General features: G+C 43.0%; 1 protein-coding gene across 1 annotated transcript in view; it reads left to right on the forward strand.

The window, feature by feature from the left end:
- MEGF11 (multiple EGF like domains 11) overlaps positions 1-20,823 on the forward strand; it is a 360,979-nt gene that overhangs the window by 274,573 nt on the left and 65,583 nt on the right. Inside the window, exons 12-14 of the mRNA XM_044980598.1 lie at positions 6,097-6,217; positions 8,137-8,300; positions 8,723-8,825. Of these exons, the coding sequence (XP_044836533.1) occupies positions 6,097-6,217; positions 8,137-8,300; positions 8,723-8,825 (388 nt within the window). The remainder of the gene's footprint in view (positions 1-6,096; positions 6,218-8,136; positions 8,301-8,722; positions 8,826-20,823) is intronic.

Here is a 20,823-nt window from a genome sequence, read left to right on the forward strand (position 1 = left end):
GTCATCTAGACCAGTGCTTCTCAAAGCCGGTCCGCCGCTTGTTCAGGGAAAGCCCCTGGCAATCCGGGCCGGTTTGTTTACGTGCCACGTCCGCAGGTCCAGCCGATCGCAGCTCCCACTGGCTGCGGTTTTCCGTCCCAGGCCAATGGGGGCTGCAGGAAGCAGCGCAGGCCGAAGGATGTGCTGGCAGCCGCTTCCCGCATTGAAAAAAACACCAAAGAGTGTTTAGTTTTGTTGTCAATTTCCACACTCAATTCTGTCTGCTTTGTTTATGCACAGCAGGGGCTTTGGTTGTTACACCATTAGAAATGTAGCCAGTACTTCCTTGTTCTGATCTTTGGGATTTATGCACCTGTATCTCAGATCTCACGATATATCTACCAACAGGACTCAGAGTATGTTTTATTTTGCTGACTAACCGTTTCCCGGAAGTCAAGCTTTCTGTTTTGTTTCTGTTTCACTAAAACCCTTTTACAATAAACTAAATTTCAGAATTATTACCAGGAAGGCAGATTTTTGAACTCTGCATTTACTATGATGTTTACTGTATACATTAATATATTAGGACCAATTCAGAGGTGAAGTAAATGCCAATGTCAGTTACATCCATTGGTAAATCAGTGTAAGTAGATGTAATTTAAACAGCAAGGGATAAAGGGGTCAGATTTTAGAAGAAAAAGCAACACATCACACCCACATCCAAATGCATCACCGCCACCTGTGGCAGTAATTGGTATTGTTGTGTTTAGTCTCGCTGGAAAGCCCCAGGATTGATTGGGTGTGGAGAAACTGAACTAACTCCTCGCTTCTAGAATTGATGTCTCCAGAAGAGAGATGATGCCCTCAGAGGAGTAGAATGGGGAAGCCTTCACTGATGCCGTATTGAAACTGCTTTATGACTAAATAGAAGACTTCGGTCTCCAGGACCATCAAGCCCTGTAACTTTCAGGAGCACTAAATTCCCTCTTTAAACAAGCATCACCCTCCCTCTCCCATCCCCTCTCCATCTCAGAAAAGCAAAGAGTGAAATAATGAAGTGAAACTGTCACTGGCATAGGTTTTTCAGTGGCTACTGCAGTATGTATGTGCATTTAAATATCTGGCACAGCTACATCAAATGACATAACAAACTGAGTAAAGGAAAATGTGTCCTTTCTCAGGAACAGTGATTATCTGCAAATTTAAACCCTAGATTATACTAGTAACAAGAACCTTATGGCTGTTGCACTAACCTTTTTTCTGCATTTTATCATTAGTACCAATAACAACATCTGCAGGGAGTAATTAGTATCGCCCAGAGGGGAAAGGAATTCTGCCGGAGGACATCATTATGTCTGGAAAACTAAAGATGTTGTATCGTAAGGTCATGAATAAATTGCTGGAGTCTGGGGTGGAGGAGAAAATAGATAATAAGTTCAAAGTTTCATATTTCTGTTAATGTGCCTAAGAAGAGCACGTTAAAATTTCCATTGGAATGTCATTAGGGAAATTAGTCAGTTCCGCCAGTTCACTTTGCTGGATACCATATGTTTACCTTGGGGGAATGTTTGGAGAGAACCACTTTGGGTTGATTGTAAATGTCACAATTAAATAAGTAAATATTACAGAGCTGTATCTGTGATCTGCACCAGTGCACAGATCCTGTATACCAGTACGTTGGTGTGCCCTATTATGTATATATGCACATATAAATATGTACTTTGATAAGCTGATTGCTATGGATTTAGTCTATCTGGACACACAGACACCGGCCACAAACAGCATCCATATTTTGTCTTCCTGATCTGTTTATCTCTACATACCTAAGGCACAGTACATGCCCTTCTGCATCCATTCCATCTATTTTGTGCATGCCTTGTAAACTCTGAGGGCCTGTGCATGGACATCCCCTGTTGTGGTGATAGGAGTTGCATATATAACTCACATGGTGCAAAAAAATATTCTGCAAATCTTTCCGTTTTCAGAATATCAAATTAGCCATATAGTGAGTACAGTTTATTATTGGCCCTAATATGTGGGACAGTAAATGTCCTCAATTCCTATTGATTCTGCTAGGTGATGAGGGTGCTGCCTGGCCCTTAAGAACACTTACACAAAACTGTCACCTAGGTTTTTAAAATGTGAACTTAAGGCCACATTCAATAACAACTCTGTTAGCCTTCTGCATTGCAGAAGCCGTGGAAAATTGATTTTCTGTTTTCCCATTGACCTCAGTGGATCTAGATTTGGTCCCGCAGTGTAAACTTTTCCACTGGATTTTATCCACTTTTCAAAGTTTTAATTTCTCATCTCTTAAACGTTCAAAATACAAAAGCCACCAATTATGGCCACAGCTTTGTGCTTGGCACAGTTGCTCATTTTTACAATCACAGCTGGCATCAGAATACTGGATACCAATTTCCAATATTTTTTCCCCCGGAAGGCTGCTTTTTAGGCATTTAAGGACATTAAAGTTAGTGAGAGTCTTTCTGTGGACTTCGATGAGCTTTGTAACAGGCCCTTAAAATGTGAGAGCCATTGTTTAATGTATAGCAAGAGCATGCCTTTAACAGAAACAAACAAGCTTACCCATGCTGTTAAGGCAATCATGAATAGGAAAAGTGCTTATTTCTTTAAGGATCCACAATTTGTTCACACAATAGCACTTAAAGCCTTGGTGTGTTTATAAGCTCTGCTTCCCATTTTACAATAACTGTTTTGGGGAAAGGAAATCTCCACCTTACTTGTGAACAGAAACAAGACATGTTATCGACTGCCATCTGGGAAGATGGATGCTCTGACCCTCATGAGTCTATTAATATTTGATGCTGATGGATGTGAACTGGCAGCTTGCATTATTGATGGGATTTGGTTCCTTGGACCTAGCCTATCAATACTTAGGGGCAAATTAACAATAATGAGCGTTGCATGCCCAAATCTCTGCCAAGGAATGTAAAAGCCTCTTATTTAGTTTTAGCAACAATTGGCTAATATTTACAGTATTATTGTTACTATTAATCAACTATTCATTCTGATTACAAGTCAACTCTTTGGCGTCACCGGTGCCAGACATCCCATGTCTGTATGCTTGGTGTACTGTGATGTTCCCATCATGTTCAGAATTAGAGCAGATGAAGGGCCTGCTCTTTTTAGTTGCTGAGCATGCCGAGAAGTGCTGAGTAGCCTCAGCTCCTGTTGAATTGAGGTGCTCAGTATCTCACAGGATTGGGCCTGAAGAAGATGATGTGTGAAGTGAGAGGACATGAATCAGGCAGACACTGCTTTACAAGGGGAGATGGACTTGAATGCCACAGTTTCCTGAATTAGGGCTGATCCAATTCCCGTTAAAGCCAGTCACAGTCTTTCCATTGACGTAAGTGAGAGTCGGATTTGACCCTTAAAGCCATAAAGTTTCATTCAGATGGATACAAGACATACATTTTGATGAATTGAGCCTTCAACTTGAAATACTGGAGCAACAAAATTAAGCACTTCTGAATGTTTATGATGTCCATATGGATCACTCTGGTATAGAAGAGAGACGTTAAATATCAGGTTATTTATAGCTAGATTTTTTTAATATAGCTGTAATGTTTTCAGGGGTATACATTTGATTGAATTAGCTATTCCTTCCCATCTCACATACCAGATTCAGGCTTTTCACTACACTCATTAACCTTCTGAACTTCACAGAAAGAAAGAATAATCAACATAAGGTGCACAGCTGTTGATTAATTTTACTAAATAGGATAGAAATATAAAGTGCCATATTGCAAGAGGGAAGATCTAGTAAACATCATTTGATACCAGTTTAATAGAACATATAACTCATTAACAACTGGATAGAAATGTACTGCAATATTATCCAGTGAGGCAGGTGGGAAGAGGTGCATGGAATTTACATATCTTTAACAGTACCTTAATGTATTTAATTCACAGGTCATTCTCCCAAATCAAGTTCAAAATGTTAATAACTGGTTCTGCATTTATAATTAATAATATCTTAGTGCCAGTGCTACAGTTCAAGTGCATTTTCCTATTATATAATTAAGAAGTTAAGTGTATGTGGCAGTTGTCACTCAAAGGGTGTTCTGGAGGTCTGGCTAGTTATAACCAGGGAGAGAAATCTCATTAAGCCAGCTAGGTTGGGGAGACAAGGTGTTCTGTTTTGCCTTTTTAATTCAAGGTTGTTCACACAATTAATATAACTGCGAAGGGACAAAGTGGCTAATTGCGGTTAAGCCACAAAATACAGTATACTTAAATTACGTATCACAATGCTCCCCAAAACCCAAAGACATTCAGAGTAAAGGCTGAATTGTCATGATGGTACTGGGCATTTGTATAACACCTTTCTTTTGAGGAGGTCAAAGTGCTTTATAAACATTTACACCCCTCATCCCTGTGACTAAAGTGGGGAAATATTATTGGAGCCAGCCCTACAGCTGGTGCAGATAGTGATAACTCTGCAGAGAATTTGCACCACCGGAGGATCTGCCCCTTGGTATCCATAGTACAGCTGGCTGAATGCCTCTCTAACATCCAGATCAACTCCCGGTTCCCCCACATTAGTCTGGAGGCACATATGACAGTGTGGGTGAAGAGAGCATTCAGACACCCTGGCTGTCAAACCGACTCCTCTGTGCAGCCAACGTTTTTGGGGGGCTTGTCTCTCTCTCTCACCACTAAAGCCATCACCTTTTACAAACACTGCATTCGCTACAAAATTAGACTAGAGGATTTGCCTCTGGACAGAGCATATTTGTATGGTCTAGCTACCATGCCCCTAAAACAAGGGTTCGCTGTACAGCAGAAAGGCTGAAAGTCTCTTACTTACAGTCTCTTACTGTACAGTAGAAAGCTGGAAATTCTCTTAACCATCTATGGATTTGTAGTACTATAAAATCTGACCTTATTTCCTTTTGATGTCTTATTTGCTGCTTAGTGCTGTAATACGTAGTTTCCCCCAGCGAGGTGGTACTTTTTTAGAGCCTAAGCAAATTGACATTTTGTACATTTGTATCTGCTGATAAATGCATAGTCACATCAAAGGAGTGATGGTTCTTCTCCTGGGCATACACACATGAAATCTGCACCTTTGATCTTTAGCTAAGATGTGGGTGTCAGAGCAGTGCATGGTGGCTTTCTGTGACATAGAACTGCATATTCTAATTGAATTCACTGAAGAAGAGCTTCAGTCTAAGCTCATTGTGACTTACACAACACTGCTGCACAAGGAAGTAAAAGAGGGGGTATGCTTTCCCTGTACACTTCCGCGGGCTCCTCAGATCTTGGGTCTGGGCATACAGGACTAAGGGGATACTGCTCACCATTTTACTCCCTTGCTGCAGCAGGTGGAGAGGGTATGGACAAAGTCTTGGTTCCATCCCCTACTTGCCGACCAGTACAACTGAGACAGCTCAGGGAACACTGTAATTTGCTGCTGATGCAGGCCCCTACCCCAGAGCTAGACAGCAACAGGGGCCAGGCTGTAACCCACAGAGGCGTCTGAGTCACAATGCATCCATAGCTGCTTCTCCGGCAATTCAGGTTACGCATCACCCCTTGTTCAAGGCTCTGTCAAAAGTCACAGTCCAGCCCTAAACAAATGCATACGCCAGCTAGGTTAGTGTATCAATATGAAGGTCTAATGCACTTCGCTACTTAATTTTTCACGCCCATGATCGGTGGTGGATGCATACACATGAGCTGTGTTAGGCTTCGGTTACTGAAAAATCCTTTCTTTGGAGCATTTGTGTCGGCTCAGATGCGACCGAGCTCTGCAGAGCTTCAGACTCTGTGTTTTGTGATTAGTGTTTTGTAAGCGATGTTTTGGTTAATATTCTAACATCTGTTCTAGGCGGTTTGTTTTTGGAACTTTCATACCTCCTGTTGAATGGCTGCCAGAAACTTGTCCCTTTCCTCCAAGTCAATCAAACCACTAATTGCATCATCATCATAGGACTCAGAGGTGACTGTTCAAGCACTGAAGACTAAGCTATCAAGTCTCAGTGTGCTGTGTACCTTGCTGAAAGTGAAAGCTGCCTTTATGTGCAGATGAGAATTTCCTGAAATCCATATTTTTCTGCCTGACACTGGTTTTATTTTGGTTTGCAGGGAGACGATTGCTCCACGGCTTGTGGGGCCGGAACCTATGGAGCCAACTGCTCGTCAGTGTGTAACTGCAAAAATGATGGTGCATGTTCCCCCGTGGATGGCTTGTGTCTTTGCAAAGAAGGTAAACGTAATTCAGATGGAAGAGTTGGCTACGGGTTGCATTGGATGCCGTAAATGTCACTGTCCCTTTTAAGTTAAAACAATGTAAATTGTAATTGATTTGCAACTAAGCAGAATTGCACAGTCAGCAGCTCCAGCGTGTTCCATTTGTAAATTATTAACTGTCTCCATGTGTTTCAGAAAGAGTCTGAAATGGCAGAGTTCACGACGGGCTAGATTGCATTTGACAATCTGCCCAGATGAAGGGGTGGTGTGGAGCTGCACTGCCGCTCTAGCAGACCAGCGAACAAATTGTGATTCAGAGTCACAACTCCTCCCCCACTGCCCATTGCTGTAGGGGCAATTAGTTACCGCTCCGCGTCTTGTGTAGCAGTTCGCTCCCTGGCGTGCACCTGGACTGCCTCTCTGGCTGGCAAATGGGAGGGAGCAGAGCTAGGGCCCGTCACACTCTCTGCCCCTTTCTCTCAGGGTGAGTAGCTCGTGCTCTCCCACAGTCTGAGGCCTTCCTCTCTCCTCTTCTTCCACTGAGTGGCCGAGCAAGGGCTGTGCCAGTCTAGCCCTGTGCTGTTACCCAGCTAACTTACTGCAAATATTGATTCACAGTGAGCCTGGCTCCCATCTGGGTAAGTGGAACCTCCCTCCATCCAGAGACCTCCTCAACTCCAGTCCTAGTGCTTCCCCAAACACAGGCCCTGGTGTGGTTAGCATTCCCACAGGGCCACCCTTCAGATACACGCACCTCTCTGCAGACTGCGGCACCTCCTTCATGGGGATAGCAGTAGGGTGACCAGATGGCCTGATTTTATAGGGAAAGTCCCGATTTTTGGGTCTTTTTCTTATATAGGCTCCTATTACCCTCCCCCCCATCCCGATATTTCACATTTGCTGTCTGGTCACCCTAGATAGCAGCGAGCATGCACTGCCTGTGCTCAGGGGAGCTCTGGGGCTTTCTGTCTGGCCCCATATGGCATGCTTGAGCCCTAAACCAGCACTGAAGCAAAGAATAATAAAGACTCGAAGAAGAGTTCTATGTAAGCTTGTCTCTCTCACCAACAGGGGTTGGTCCAGTAAAAGATATTACCTCAGCCACCTTGTCTTTCATATCCTGGGACCAACACGGCTACAACAACGCTGCACACAATAATAAAAGCTGGCATTTCAAGCAGGAATTAATCAATCACTGTATAACTCCATTTCACTACAGTGCATAAACCATGGTATTTCTGCTAAACTCCATTACATGTAGTGGCAGCGTATTGAATGCTGCTTGGTGTCTAGTAGTTAAGAGCTGAGCCTCAATGGCTAGGTGTTTTTGTGTGTGTGCGTCTGTGTGTGTGTGTTAGCTTCTTTATATTAAAGAGTATTCCCACAAAAATAGAATGTAAAGAACCAGCAGTGACATGTAACAGTTCTTCCACTTATGTTGTATACCAGCTCTTCAGTATGCAAAAGGTCTTGGTTGTTCCAGATTCTCTCCCTGCCTCAGACCCTTAACAGTGCTGGGGCCAGAGAGCCACCAGATCTCCCCAGCTGGTGCAGCCAGCATAGCTGTCTCCTGTATCTCCCCCACCCAACTCCTGGCCCTTAGGAGTCAGAACCAGCAGGCACACCTTAGCTCGAGGCTGCTCTAACCTCTGCCAGGGCCAGCCAGAATCAGAAAGCTGCAATTTCTGCGCTCTTCCTCCCTGCCACCTCCACCCTATTGCACCTTACAGATCCTAGGTGCAACAGAGAATCTTGGCCATTCGATCTGTGTGGAAAGTGGGCATGATGCAAGATGTGTTTGTTAACCTGCTGGCTGTAGAGAACAGTGCAATACTGCAAATGGACACCTGTAGCTGTGCGTTCATTTTTATTTTTTCTAACAATGACAGTTGAGGAAACATCACTGAACATTGTTTCTGTTGCACGTCTCTTTAGGATGGCAGGGGGTTGACTGCTCCATTCCATGTCCAAGTGGAACTTGGGGTCTTAACTGTAACCAAACATGTTACTGTGCCAATGGAGCAGCCTGCAATCCAGTGGATGGGTTTTGTCTTTGTTCGCCTGGATGGCAAGGAGAGTACTGTGATCAGGCATGCCCTGTAAGTATTAGTAGACTACACCTGCATCTGTTTTCAATAATATTCCCAGATGATGTGTATGGCACTCCTAGAATATACGATAGATCGATAGAACGTTTTTGTCATGGGCTCTAATGGAGGAATGAAGTAACTAATCTGTAAATAACAGATCAGAGTTCTAAGTAGTCAAGTAGACTAGTTACATTTTGTACTACATGCTGTCAGAGCTATCGTCACGTAGTGTGTGTTGTCTCTTGAACATTGTTTTGTGTTCTGAGTTTGGTTCTATTTAGAAGCGGTAGGCATCACATTTTTTCGCCTGGACTGTCGCATGTTAATTTAAAAAAATGCAACTTAGCATTAAAATGGGCGTGATAGATGATTGTGCACATTTAAGGACCAAAATCTGATTACTAAGGCGCTTTTAAATTTGTTTTTGGAAGGATGGAACATATGGTCTTAATTGCAGTGAACACTGTGACTGTAGCCATGCAGACGGGTGCGATGCTGTCACTGGTTATTGCTGCTGTCTTGCTGGGTGGACAGGTAACATTACTAAGCTATTCTGTGTAATATGCACGATTCTGATTCTTATATCACCTCGTTAGCTCAATTGGCTGTATAATTTTAAACAAAATATACAGGAGAGAGATTATAAGAATTTATGCCGATTAGAAATGCTTATGATGATGGGACAGGATAAATGGCTTTGATTAAATCTGTATTCATATTCATTGAAGAAGGCTTCAAATCCTTGAGCCAGATATTACCCTTCTGTAAAAAGAATTCTTGGTCACGAGGAAGCTGTTTTGGAAATCTGCAAAGTTTTCCTCGTGCAGTTTTCTCTTCTATTGTCCTCTCCATAGGGAGACATTTGTGAGACTGAGACCTTTATATCAGGGAAAGCAACTAGCAAACACGGGGATCCAGAAATGCATGACACTTGTTGCTTCTCCTATGGCAGCGTAGCTCCTATGGGAATCATATGGCCGCGAGCTGTCTCCTCTGTGTTTAGACTTTACCCATTAACCACGCTGCCAAGAACAGTAGGTTTGGGGAGCAAGTTGATGCTGGCTCTGCAATCCATTCTCCTGATTGCATAGAAGGAGCAGAGAGAGGCTTTCCATAAGATCTCAGAGAGTGCTGGCCAGCCTTGGAGATCCCAAAACGCTATCTGAATCAAACTGAGATTCTAGTGCTAAAGAGTCTCTGTGGCCATTGCTGATCTTGGGTCCTTTAATATTGATGTGATTCTAAGAGGACAGCAATGAAAATAAACCACAGCTTACACAAAGTCAAGCCTCTGCTCTGTTCGAAGCAGGGCAGCAGCAGCTGGAGACTTACTTTTAAAAAATGAAAGTTGATCTTCGTGGCTTTGAATGCAAAGTCACATCATTATCCCGGCTGCCCAAGGGTGGCAGTAGCAATGGAGATGCATTAACAATGCAGTTGCATTAACGGTAGCTTGCTTGGGGAACTCAGCTGCTTTCCTAAGAAATGTAAGATATGGAGCAGGAGCAGCACTGGGTGGTATGAGCTAAAAGCAGCCAGCACATTCAGGGTCCTGCAACCCAGGTCCTAATTAATGGCATAAGCCACTGCCTCCCTCCTGCTGAGTGGACTCCTCAGCACAGCAGCTCAGGTTCCTAGGGAGAAAAGCAGACAAAGCCACGTGAAGTGTTTAAAATTTGAAAACAACTTTTATAATTAAATAAGATGTAAAAATAAGAAGTGCAGCGCACTGTTTAAAAACTGGGCTGCTTTTTAAACAGCATACTGGACACGCATACTTTAAAACTGGCCTTTGCCAAGAAGATCCGTTTTATAAGGTCACTAACACACCCTGAGGTTTGCATTCCTTGCTCACTATACCTAAGTCTCAGTGGCGTAGAGGTGTTCAACTGTCCTTGTGCTTCTCTGCCGTCAGTACATCCATGCATCGGGCCGATCGTGTGTTATTGCTGACTTTTCAATGAGTAATTAGAGCAGGGGTGGCCAACCTGTGGCTCCGGAGCCACATGCGGCTCTTCAGAAGTTAATATGCGGCTCCTCGTGTAGGCACCGACTCCGGGGCTGGAGCTACCGGCGCCAACTTTCCAATGGGCCAGGGGGTGCTCACTGCTCAACCCCTGGCTCTGCCACAGGCCCTGCCCCCACTCCGCCCCTTTGTGCCCCCTCCCCTGAGCCTGCCGTGCCCTCGTTCCTCCCTCTCCCTCCACAGAGCCTCCTGCACCCCACGAATCAGCTGATCAGGAGGTGTGGGGAGGGAGGAGGAGGCACTGATCGGCAAGGCTGCCGGTGGGCAGGAGGCACTGGGAGCGGGGTGGGAGAGCTAATGTGGGGGCTGCTGACGTATTACTGCCTCTCTTTGGCAATGTACGTTGGTAAATTCTGGCTCTTTCTCGGGCTCAGGTTGGCCACCCACTGAATTAGAGGGTACCCCTTCAACAGGTTTTTTGGCCACCATTCCAAAAGAGATGAAATGATCTTATGAAAATACAGTTAATCCCAGAATTGGGTATAATTTTGGAGGTAGGAAGGAGGAGAGTTTACTATGTTCTAGGATATTTTCTTTGAACGCCTTTTTTGCATGTAGCGTTACACAAAAAAGTGTTTCTTGTCCTCAACTGCTATTCTGTACCTCAGGCCGATATAGCCAAAAGGAAAATTTCTAATAAACATTCTACCCTTCTTCTCACAAACACAGGCACACTTTCAAATGTACCACACATGCAGGCACAAGCCACTCTTGCTAAAAGTAAGGATAATTTCTGCACTACCCCCCTTGCTTTTTTCTTTCACTACTGGATAATATACACACTTGTTACCTGCTAAGGCCTAACTGCACCCTGCAAATTCTCCAGGCATCGAATGCCATTGACTTCAGTAACTTCAGGATCACGTTCCAATTAGGGAAGAAAATATTAGGTTAGAATTTCAGCCCCGGTTGAAATTGATATCTTGATGGTAAAGTGATGGGTACGTAAAAAATGCTGATAGACAAAGCCAACATGTATTTTGTCAATTCTGCTTTCAGTGTTTTTCCATTTGGCTTCACACCGAATAAAAGGATAAATTCGACTCATTTGTGTTTGAAAGTATGTAATTTCAGAGACTCGTCATTTAGATAATTATATATTCACATTGGTGCGTGTGTCATCAGAGAAGATTAATCTTATGGTCTGAAGTTGTTGTGAACTACTCTGTGATGTGTGCCTTACAAACACGATGGGATAAATAATTTAGGATAAAATTTGTGCTTTCTGAGTTTGCTACTAATTAGACATGGCCTGTAAAAGATGAGGAAAGTCCAGGAACATCTGAAGATTTTTATTACCCACTCACACCAGGCAGAGAAATTCATGTGACTTTCTGATCCTAATGGCCACAAAACTTCATCTGAAAAAGCATATTCTGTATGTTCATGCTACATGTGGGACTCTGTGCGAAGATCAAGGGGAAGATACAGCCCATGTTCTTTAAAGTAGGTTTTCAAGATGTTACTGATATAAACGTTCAGAGACAGAGAAGATGATAGGAACACACAGGAAAGACTGGGTAAGAAAACTGATGGGGGCGGGGGGAAAGCCTCATAAGGACTGAGTATACAAGGTTACTAAGTAGTAGTCCCCCAACCCCCTGTTGTATTATGATGGCACCTATTGAGACTCAGTTGTTCAGGGCCGTGTACGGTGCAAGAGACAGTCTGTATCCTGCAGAGTGTACAGCCTAGATTAAGACAAGATGCAATCAGTGGTTGTAACAGACAGCGGGGTGGAGGGAGTCAGAAGTATCAGCAATGGAATCACAAAGTTGCATAGACCAGCTGTGTGCATAAATAAGCAATTCACCATGTCAGCAACAAGCTGTAAGTGCTCACTCTGGCCCAGATCCCACCTTCAGAGAGATGTACATTATTGTCAGTGGGAGTCCCCCACACATGTTCAAAGGTAGATCTTGGACCTACGTAAACAGATGAGAGGTGAGACAATTTCTCCATGTCTTTATTACTGAAAATTAACCCCAAAAGGACATGTCGGCCTGGTACACATAAATATCATGTTACTAGTAGCTTTGGAGATCTCTTGGAAGGAGGGCATCTGTCATTAAAGAAAAAGAAAAGTTGGCAAAGGGCTCTCAGATGGCAGAAGCCAAGTGAGATGTGTTCAACCTGGGCCAGAATCAGATCTCAGACATGTGCACATGCCGCTGAATTTTGTTCCACATGGAGGAAGCGGTTAATGTTTTAAGAAATAAGGTCTGAATCCTGCAGGGAATTGAGTGCCCATGGCCCTGAGTCAACACTGCATTTAAGCACCTGCTTAACTTTAAGCACTTGAGTAGTCTTGTTGAAATTAAAGTAAAGCACAGGCTTGAGTTCATTGCTAGACAGGAGAGCCAGAGGGTTCAGCACTCGGCAGGACTGAGCCTGAAGTGAGCAAACTCAGAGCTTTTTAAAGATTCGCAAAGGTCTCTCTTGTTCTAAGATCAGCTGTGTATTTCAGCACCCATCACTTCGTATTTTCTTCCCCACAGTGCACCTCCAGCTAACCGTGTGCATCAGCCTTAGACCTGCCAGCGTGGTAGTCATGCGCGTTCAGGTTAAAATCCCTCAAACATGGAGTGCTTTAATGTTAATTGTAGTGGGTTAATTTGGGACGTCATGCACGTTGAGTTCCTTCTGAGATAGTATCAGAGGGGTATCCGTGTTAGTCTGGATCTGCAAAAAGCAACAAAGAGAGTATTCACCCATGAAAGCTTATGCCCCAGTATGTCTGTTAGTTTATAAGATGCCACAGGACTCTTTGTCGCTTTTTGTGAGATAGTAAACACTGTAGTGTGAAATAGTGAACACTGGAGGGAATAAGTGCATGTGGGAATATTTGCTGATTTGCAGCAGTGTGCAAGCAAACAGAGCAAAGAGGATCAAGAGTCCCAGATCACCTAGTGAAAGCCAGGGGCACTCAGGCATTGTGCTCTGGACATAAGTTCAGGCCAGGATCCTCTTAGGTTTTGTAACTAGAAATTAGAAATAATGGTCTCATTTGCCTTGGTGGCTCAGCCAGGGTGAGCTTTGGTAGATGTTGTCCATGAAGTATGCATGATGTCAGCTGCAGGTCCCAGGAAGTACAGCTACTTTGCCACCCTTATAAAAGGGAGATGCTGCAGGAGCTCCTCTCCAAGCCCTGCCTGCTTGGCCCTCCCTTCCTTTGCTGTGGCTAGTGGCGTGAGCCAAGAATAGGCCTTGCACACAGAGAAGCTCAAGGACTACAGTAGGGCCCAACTCTTGCACAGAGGCACAAGAGTGGGGAAGCTTCTTGCATTGACCCTCTCCCTCATGCCGGAGATGAGCCCAATCTGGCCCAATGAGCTTCGTGTTTGCAGCTCAGTTCTGCATGGACAATGACCTCATTGCAGATACCAGCATCCAGTTGTCATTAATTGGCCACTTAGTTGGTAGTCTCAGTAGAAAGGCCAAGGGCTGAATTAATCATGGACATGGATCTGTGCTCTCACCACGGCAGGTGGCTCCTCTAAAGCTGGACAGGAGTGCCGATTTTATTAACCAGAAACTGTTCACAAAACTGGGTTGGTTTTGATAAATCTCTTGACTCAAAAAAATTTTGGAAAAAAATTGAATTTTTTTGAATTGGAAAGTTTTTGGGTTTTAAGTCAAAATGACTTTTCCTTTTGAAATGTCAGTAAATTTATACTAACGGGGGGAAAAAAGGGTTGAAATCAAATCAAAACATTTTGATGGACCCAAACTGAAAATATTTGTGAGGTTTGCGAAATTTTCTGAGAGTTCAACTTTTCATTGTGATTCGGGATGGGAAAATTTTTCAAATCTTGAAAATTTCTCCCAGGATGGGAAAACATTCCGTGCCAGGACAGAGGGACATTGGCAGGACTGTATGCGGAATCGTGCACTGCCAGAGCTGTGCTGCATCTCCAAGATCAACATTGTAGCACCTTTCGCAATCGCACACCACATTCACACACACAGTTAAACAAAGCCATCAGTCTGTGCTGACACACACAAGGTGTCTAATTCCTCTCTGCTCTGACTTGGAATGTTCTGCCTAACCCTTCAAGTTAATTGTGATGGTGTAGATTTTGCTATCCTTTTTGATTTTGCAGTGGGATTAAATAAGAAGGTATAGATAGTGGGAAATTTTCAGATCCTTTAAAGTTAAGATCAGCACAATCCTGTTTAGCTGAATTCCTTGAATCTGAAATGCTCTAATCTGAATCCTGGTTATGTCTTATTTTCCGTCTCTGATTTTTATAAAATACCAATAATATCTAGACTCTCCCAATGCGAATAGTTTGGTTTAGCCAGTAACTCCTCTGATTATCCAAATGATTTTGCTGTCCCCAAAACATGCAGAATAAATGGGGTTGTACTGTAAACATAAGATGGAAAATACTCAACAGTGTGGCTAATTATAAACTCCACTGGGAAAAATCAGCAGGTTTTTTTAATACACGGTCCCATGATTTTTTTCCTTTATTGCAAACACAGTCCGGGAAATGATTGTGCTGTTGAGAAAAAGGTATCCCATTATTTCACTGATGCTTTTAAATAGTTCAGTTTGTTTGTGTTTCACAAGATTAAGTTGCATCTCTGACATAACAAATACGAAGTCACAATATGAATTTTCTGTCATCCATAATCTCAATCCTTTTCATAAATTGCTAGCCATATAAAGCCTAATTGTCTCTTATTACATCCAGAAAGATGGTACAGTGGGTGTGGTAGTCTCAAATTGTAGGGATTTCCTCATGTGGTTGTATACGTGAGCTAATGGGGTCAGGAAATGTAGGCTGGTCACAGATAAGGTTAGCTTTGAGGCATGAGACTTTGCCTTGGAGAGAATTTGCAGGCTGCAAGCGACATCTGCACTGTCACTCAAACACAGAAACATGTTTCTTCTCTCCTGTGGACACATTAATTCAGTAAAACTGATAAGCCTTTTACTCAAGGGAAGGCCTTTTTGAATTTTAAAGAAACAGTGTCCACTTTGACAGTAAGCTCTGAGGTATTTTTAACTTCTCTCTATTTAGGCTCTTTGTGAGACGATGATACACTTTGCAGGGAAGGAGGAAAGAGAGAGACTTTCCATTAAACAAATATAAAATGCCATAAAAATGAATGTTTATATTAACATGACACTTCCCCATTTGTTGCAATATTTGGTTTATAATATCAGGGTAAGATTTTTCCCTCAGTTACCCTGGTGTAAAGCTGGAATAATTCTATTGTCATCAGTGGAGATTCTCCAGGTTTACACTTGCATAACTGAGGGTAGACTCTGGCCCTATGTATTTAAAACCAGGAGAAAATCTAGAAGTAGTGCATTTTAAAGTAAGTACAATAAGGTTTTAAGTAGTTTGATACGTATTATTTCAGGCACACTTAAAGCTACTCCTCTACCATGGTTACTAGTTCTCTGCAATATTGCTTCACCCAGTGTTTGCAGAGAGCAAAGCTTGTGACAAAACTGCATGATATGCCACATTGACCATTAATTAAAAACTTGTTTACTCTACCACATAGTCGTCTGCCCTCAGCGTACCCATTGTGGATAAGTTTACCGTGCGAGGGATTTACGGTAGAGAACGTGTGGCGAGCTTCATGATCCGCAGAGAAAATGACAAATAATTATCTTGTCTCAGACCCCAATCAACATCAACCTGGGTTTGATTAACCACGAAGGCAATGGAGCCACCTGAATCAGTTTCATACTGGACATGGAATTTGTGCTGCAGCAGAATTTCAGTGGCGTTTGAGACAGGCTACCATGTTGGTGTGGGGAGCCACAAACCATGGCACATATTTTTGAGGACTGCAAACCAACTCCGCTTCCTGGAAGTCCTCATGCCTTGACCATCGTTGATAAGAACGCTGTGGCTTGGCTTGACCGGATTGCATATGCCAAATAAATAAATAGGAGGTTGATACACAGCACTTCAAAGTGCATTATGTTGTGACACAAATAAGCCTTTTTCTTTTAATCAGACTGTTTCACACTTTCTTGGTCTGTGATACTAAGCATAAAATATTAGAATGAAGCAACAGCAAATTCCTATTAAACATGCAATTTCTAGATGTCTAATACCATTTTACAAGCCGTATTTTAAACTTTATCATTCTTGGCAGTCTTATCCCAGATTTTTAAATTAATAATTTATTTTTGTGATTATTCTGTATCCTTATATTAGATTTAAACAGATGGGAAAACTAGACATTTCAGGAGTCATTTCATTCTCTCTCTCCTCTGGCCTGTGCCTTTCAAATGCAAAAATCATTTCCATCTGAAAAGGTCTGTGGTTACTCTCTGGGTTTCCACAAGTGCCCTTCAGTCTATAAATGTAACATAAGCCTATTAGAAATTAGCTTTAATTTTTCATTGACTTAATTTCAAGTGAGTTAATAAGATTTTAATGTCATTCTGTGCTTAAACATTCTCTCTTTGATGGGGCCCTTTAAGTATGGTTCCTGCTGATACAAGGCAAATTTTCAGAAATCTGAATTATGAAGTTATATCAAAGACTTCATTGATGTCCTGCTATTAATTATGTCGGTGGCATTCCTTGACCAATATCTAGGTGGCCCCAGAGTCTCATCTAAATCAGACTTAGTTGTGTTTGTCTTAAGCCAAATCTGAACCAAATTTAGGGCACAGTCCAGTTTTGATACCTCGGTGGGAGCAGGATCCGAGTACAAGAAGATAATGCATATTGACTCCAGTGAGACTACACTTGTGCTTAAAGGTAAGCTGTGCAGGATCAGGGCCATAAATAGAGAAAGTATGAACATAATTTAGTACAATTTTAATTCCTTTTGGTTTTCATATGTAGCCAGATTCTTATCTGGTGTAAGTAGATGTAGCTCCATTGATTTCATTGGAGCTATGCTGACTTAACCCAGCCAAGGGTTTGGCCCAAAAAGTTTAACTTGGCGCTAGATATATGCAACTATTTTCACTTAAACACGAATGTATGTTAAATACAAGTTTGAATATGTGTATGGGAAGTTATTCTGTAAGTAGATCTGAATAATAGTTATGAACTGTATAGTGCCTTAAATACTGAATGTCAGAGCGCTGTGTTTTGGAAGGAAGGAAGGAAGAAATGAAAACAATTTGGAAAACAACTAGCAAGCTGAAAATTTTCATGTACATTTTTGATGAAGAACTTTGAAAAATGTAAAATATCTGTTTTCTACACACACAAAAAGAGAGAAAAAATTGAAATTCACTAAACATTACTCAGTATAAATCATTTTCCCAGCTCTACTAGTAGACTAAGATCCTGCCAACCATCTTCCCAGGTCATGAGTTATTGTAGGGGTTAATCAATAAAAGGGCTGGACAACAGTTTAAATTGCTACCTTTAAAAAGCCCCTCCCTTGCCAGCTGATGGATTGCTTGGTTCTGCCCCATTTCATTCCTGCTGCTCCCTGGCCAGAGGCCATGTCAAGAGTATGGGGTAAGGTATAAAGGAAGGGTATTGAAAGGAATGGGCTGAAATTGACTCCCCCCAGAACCCCTGTCCCTTCATCATCCTTTCTCCCTGGTGGCCATAATCTCTCTCTCCTCCCTAGTGAGCCCCAGAGAGTATCTCGTAACCCTGGAAATGGGCCAATGCTTAAGGCAGAAAGAAAACCTTCAAAGTTTGTACAAATTCCCAGGTTTCCAGGCTTTATAGCTGAACTGTTCTATAGCTCATTGAAAATGGTGATAGGAGTGGTGCTCCATAGAGGTGCAGTAGGCTGTAAATGTATTACAATCAGAAAAACACTTACAGTAATGGGTGTTTATATCCCCCATGCATTGATGAGAGAAAAAACAATTTAATCTTTCACTGGCTGCTGGAGCAAACCTTGTACTTCATCATTTAGGGCCAGGCTATGGAACCATCGCTCTGACTGATGAGCTGTAACTCACATGAGTAGCCCCATTGACTTCAGTGGGGCTACTCACTTGAGTAAATGCTCACCAGCATGAATATCGGTCCCACAACTTAGTGCTTAGGATGGCTTCTTGGCTGGAATGGCATACTGAAGACTACAAAGAATGTGACGGCTGTTTCCTCTGTAGAATAATTTCACTGTGTAAAAACAAAAATCACTTCTACTCTGCAGACTTCACAGTGGTTATCAATTACTAGTGTTTTCCTTTCCCTTTAAGGGAGATCCCATTTTATTTATTTCTATCTCCTGCTCTCCACAAACAGAATTTTCTGGTTCTCCGGCCTTCCAGTAGCGGAACGATTTTGTTCTTTTGAATTTTACTCTGGTGTTTCTGATTGGATCTGAGTCAGCCACCCAAGGCAAGTCTAGAAACTGGAATAAACAGAGAGATGTGGGAGGGGGGGGAAAGGAAAGCATCAAGAATTCTTTACGCCATCCTGTTTATGTGCTACCATAATCCCTTCTGAATGGATGGTACTGCGCTAATCAGACACAGTTCTGTCTAGTGTTCTTATTGAATTTTCTTTTACCTAATGCAGACTGAAGCAGCAGCATATTCAGTACATAGCAAAGCATGCTGATCCAGTCTGTAATACAAAACAGATTGAAGCAGATGTTATAGATAAGATAAGAGTATAGCCGTATTAAATGAACAATGGGAGGAGAGGAGGGAAGGATAAGGAGATTATTATAGATGATCTGAGACATTTGCTTTGATTGTTATGTATCAGAAAATTAGCATGCCCAGATTTTGGTGAAACCTTTTTCTGTTCTGATCTTGATGGCATCTCCTTGTAAGTTAAACACATTGGGCTAATTGCACTCTGACTTCCTTTTGCTGTCCCACTGAAGACAAGGGGATGGCAAAAAAGCACAACTCAGTCATTGCAGAACTTCACACGCCGAGCTATTGAGCAGACTTGAGCACCTTTGCTTAGGTGCCCGGTTCTACAGTTAGGGGCAAACACTGGCACCTAGACACTAAGGCCCAGATTTTTAAATGTATGTGGGTGTTGCAACATCCAGCTGATTTAGGAGCCTAAGTCTCATTTCCAAAAGCAACTTGAAAGTCAGTGGTCTGTAGGCTTCTAAATCAGTTGGGTGTTGCAACACTGAGTGGAGAAACGCCTAGATCCCTTTAAAGATCTGGGCCTAAGGGCCTGTTTCAAAGCCCACTGAAGTCAGTAGGAGAGTTCCAGTTCAGTGGGCTTCATGGGGTGAGGCCTTAGACTGGGTATTTGGGTGCCTGAGTGCTCAAGACAGCTCCCTGGTGTGAAACTGGGTGCTAGCTATTGGGGCATATGGCTGCTTCCTAAGCATGGTGCAGCAAGCAGGTTGCCCCACATGGTAAAGGCAGGACTGTGTCTTGTGAAGGCACATTTCCCACTGGAGCTAAAGCCACACAAGGCAGTATCTGGCCCTAAGTCAGCAAATAAATACATGTCTAAAACAGTCTTTCAGCCTGTGGTCATTAGGACATCTACCAGTTTTTTAAAGTGGATATTATTATGGTTTCAAGGTGTGTCCACAAACTAGCATTAAGAATTTTACTGCTGGAGATAAAGGTCAGCTGACAACCCAGAAAGTCAGGTGTGAAACACCAAACTTCAGGCCTCCACTGTATTTCCTGCACAAATTTGATGCCTGTTTGTTCATAGAAAAGCAGTTCTTTCCAAAGCTATTTAAATGCCAAGGATAAGAGATTATTATGACATCATATCATACTGAGAGACAGGTGGAAGAGAGTGAAATGTTTGTGTTGGATCCAATATGTCTATGGAAATCACGCCTGTCATTGCTAATTCACATTACATCTGTCTTTGGATTGTGATTATTGAGAAAAAGTTGAAGACCTCATTCAGAGAAATAATTACAGTTCTACATCAATAGATATATAGTTAAACCTACTTCCTATAATTTATCATCCCTGGAAAATAATTACTCTGTGCAGTACATGGATCCTGCTGCAGAAGCTAATGTCAAGTGAATAGATTGGCCCAAAACAGGACACTGGCTCTCATTTATTCGGTCCACTTTTTCTCCCCTCTTTGTTCTTCTGGAGGCAAGTTAGAAAAACAATAGTAGGCTTCTTTAAGAGCAAAAGATACAACCACTGAGCATGAGCAATCTGGAGTGAGAGTCCCCGGTACCAACCTCACGGCACCATTCACAGGCACCGAGACACCTGTCTCTGGCACCAGATGAGCAGCACTGCTCCCCGGTGCAGTACCGCTCAGCACCACTGTGGACGTCTAGGTCCAGGTCATCTGACTCCGAGGCTGACTCCTGCTATTCGAGGCGCAGCCGGTACCATTTGGACAGGCGCAGTCACAGGCAGTACGCTAGTATGGTGCTGTGGCAGCCGCCGGCACAATGGTCCTTTTGGACCTTGTGGGCCTACCACCAGGCCAAGGGCTCTTTCTCCAGGGGCCTGCAGTCGGTGGCCTCTGAGGGACGCGCGCCCCCACCAGCCAGGAACCATCCTTCTCCTTGGGGTTCCGAGACCACGTCGGCTCGTGGCACTCTGCGGAATCCAGCTTCTGCACCTGCGCCCGGCACTGAGAC

This window comes from Mauremys mutica, chromosome 11, assembly GCF_020497125.1.
Source record: "Mauremys mutica isolate MM-2020 ecotype Southern chromosome 11, ASM2049712v1, whole genome shotgun sequence".
Classification (NCBI taxonomy): Eukaryota; Metazoa; Chordata; order Testudines; family Geoemydidae; genus Mauremys; species Mauremys mutica.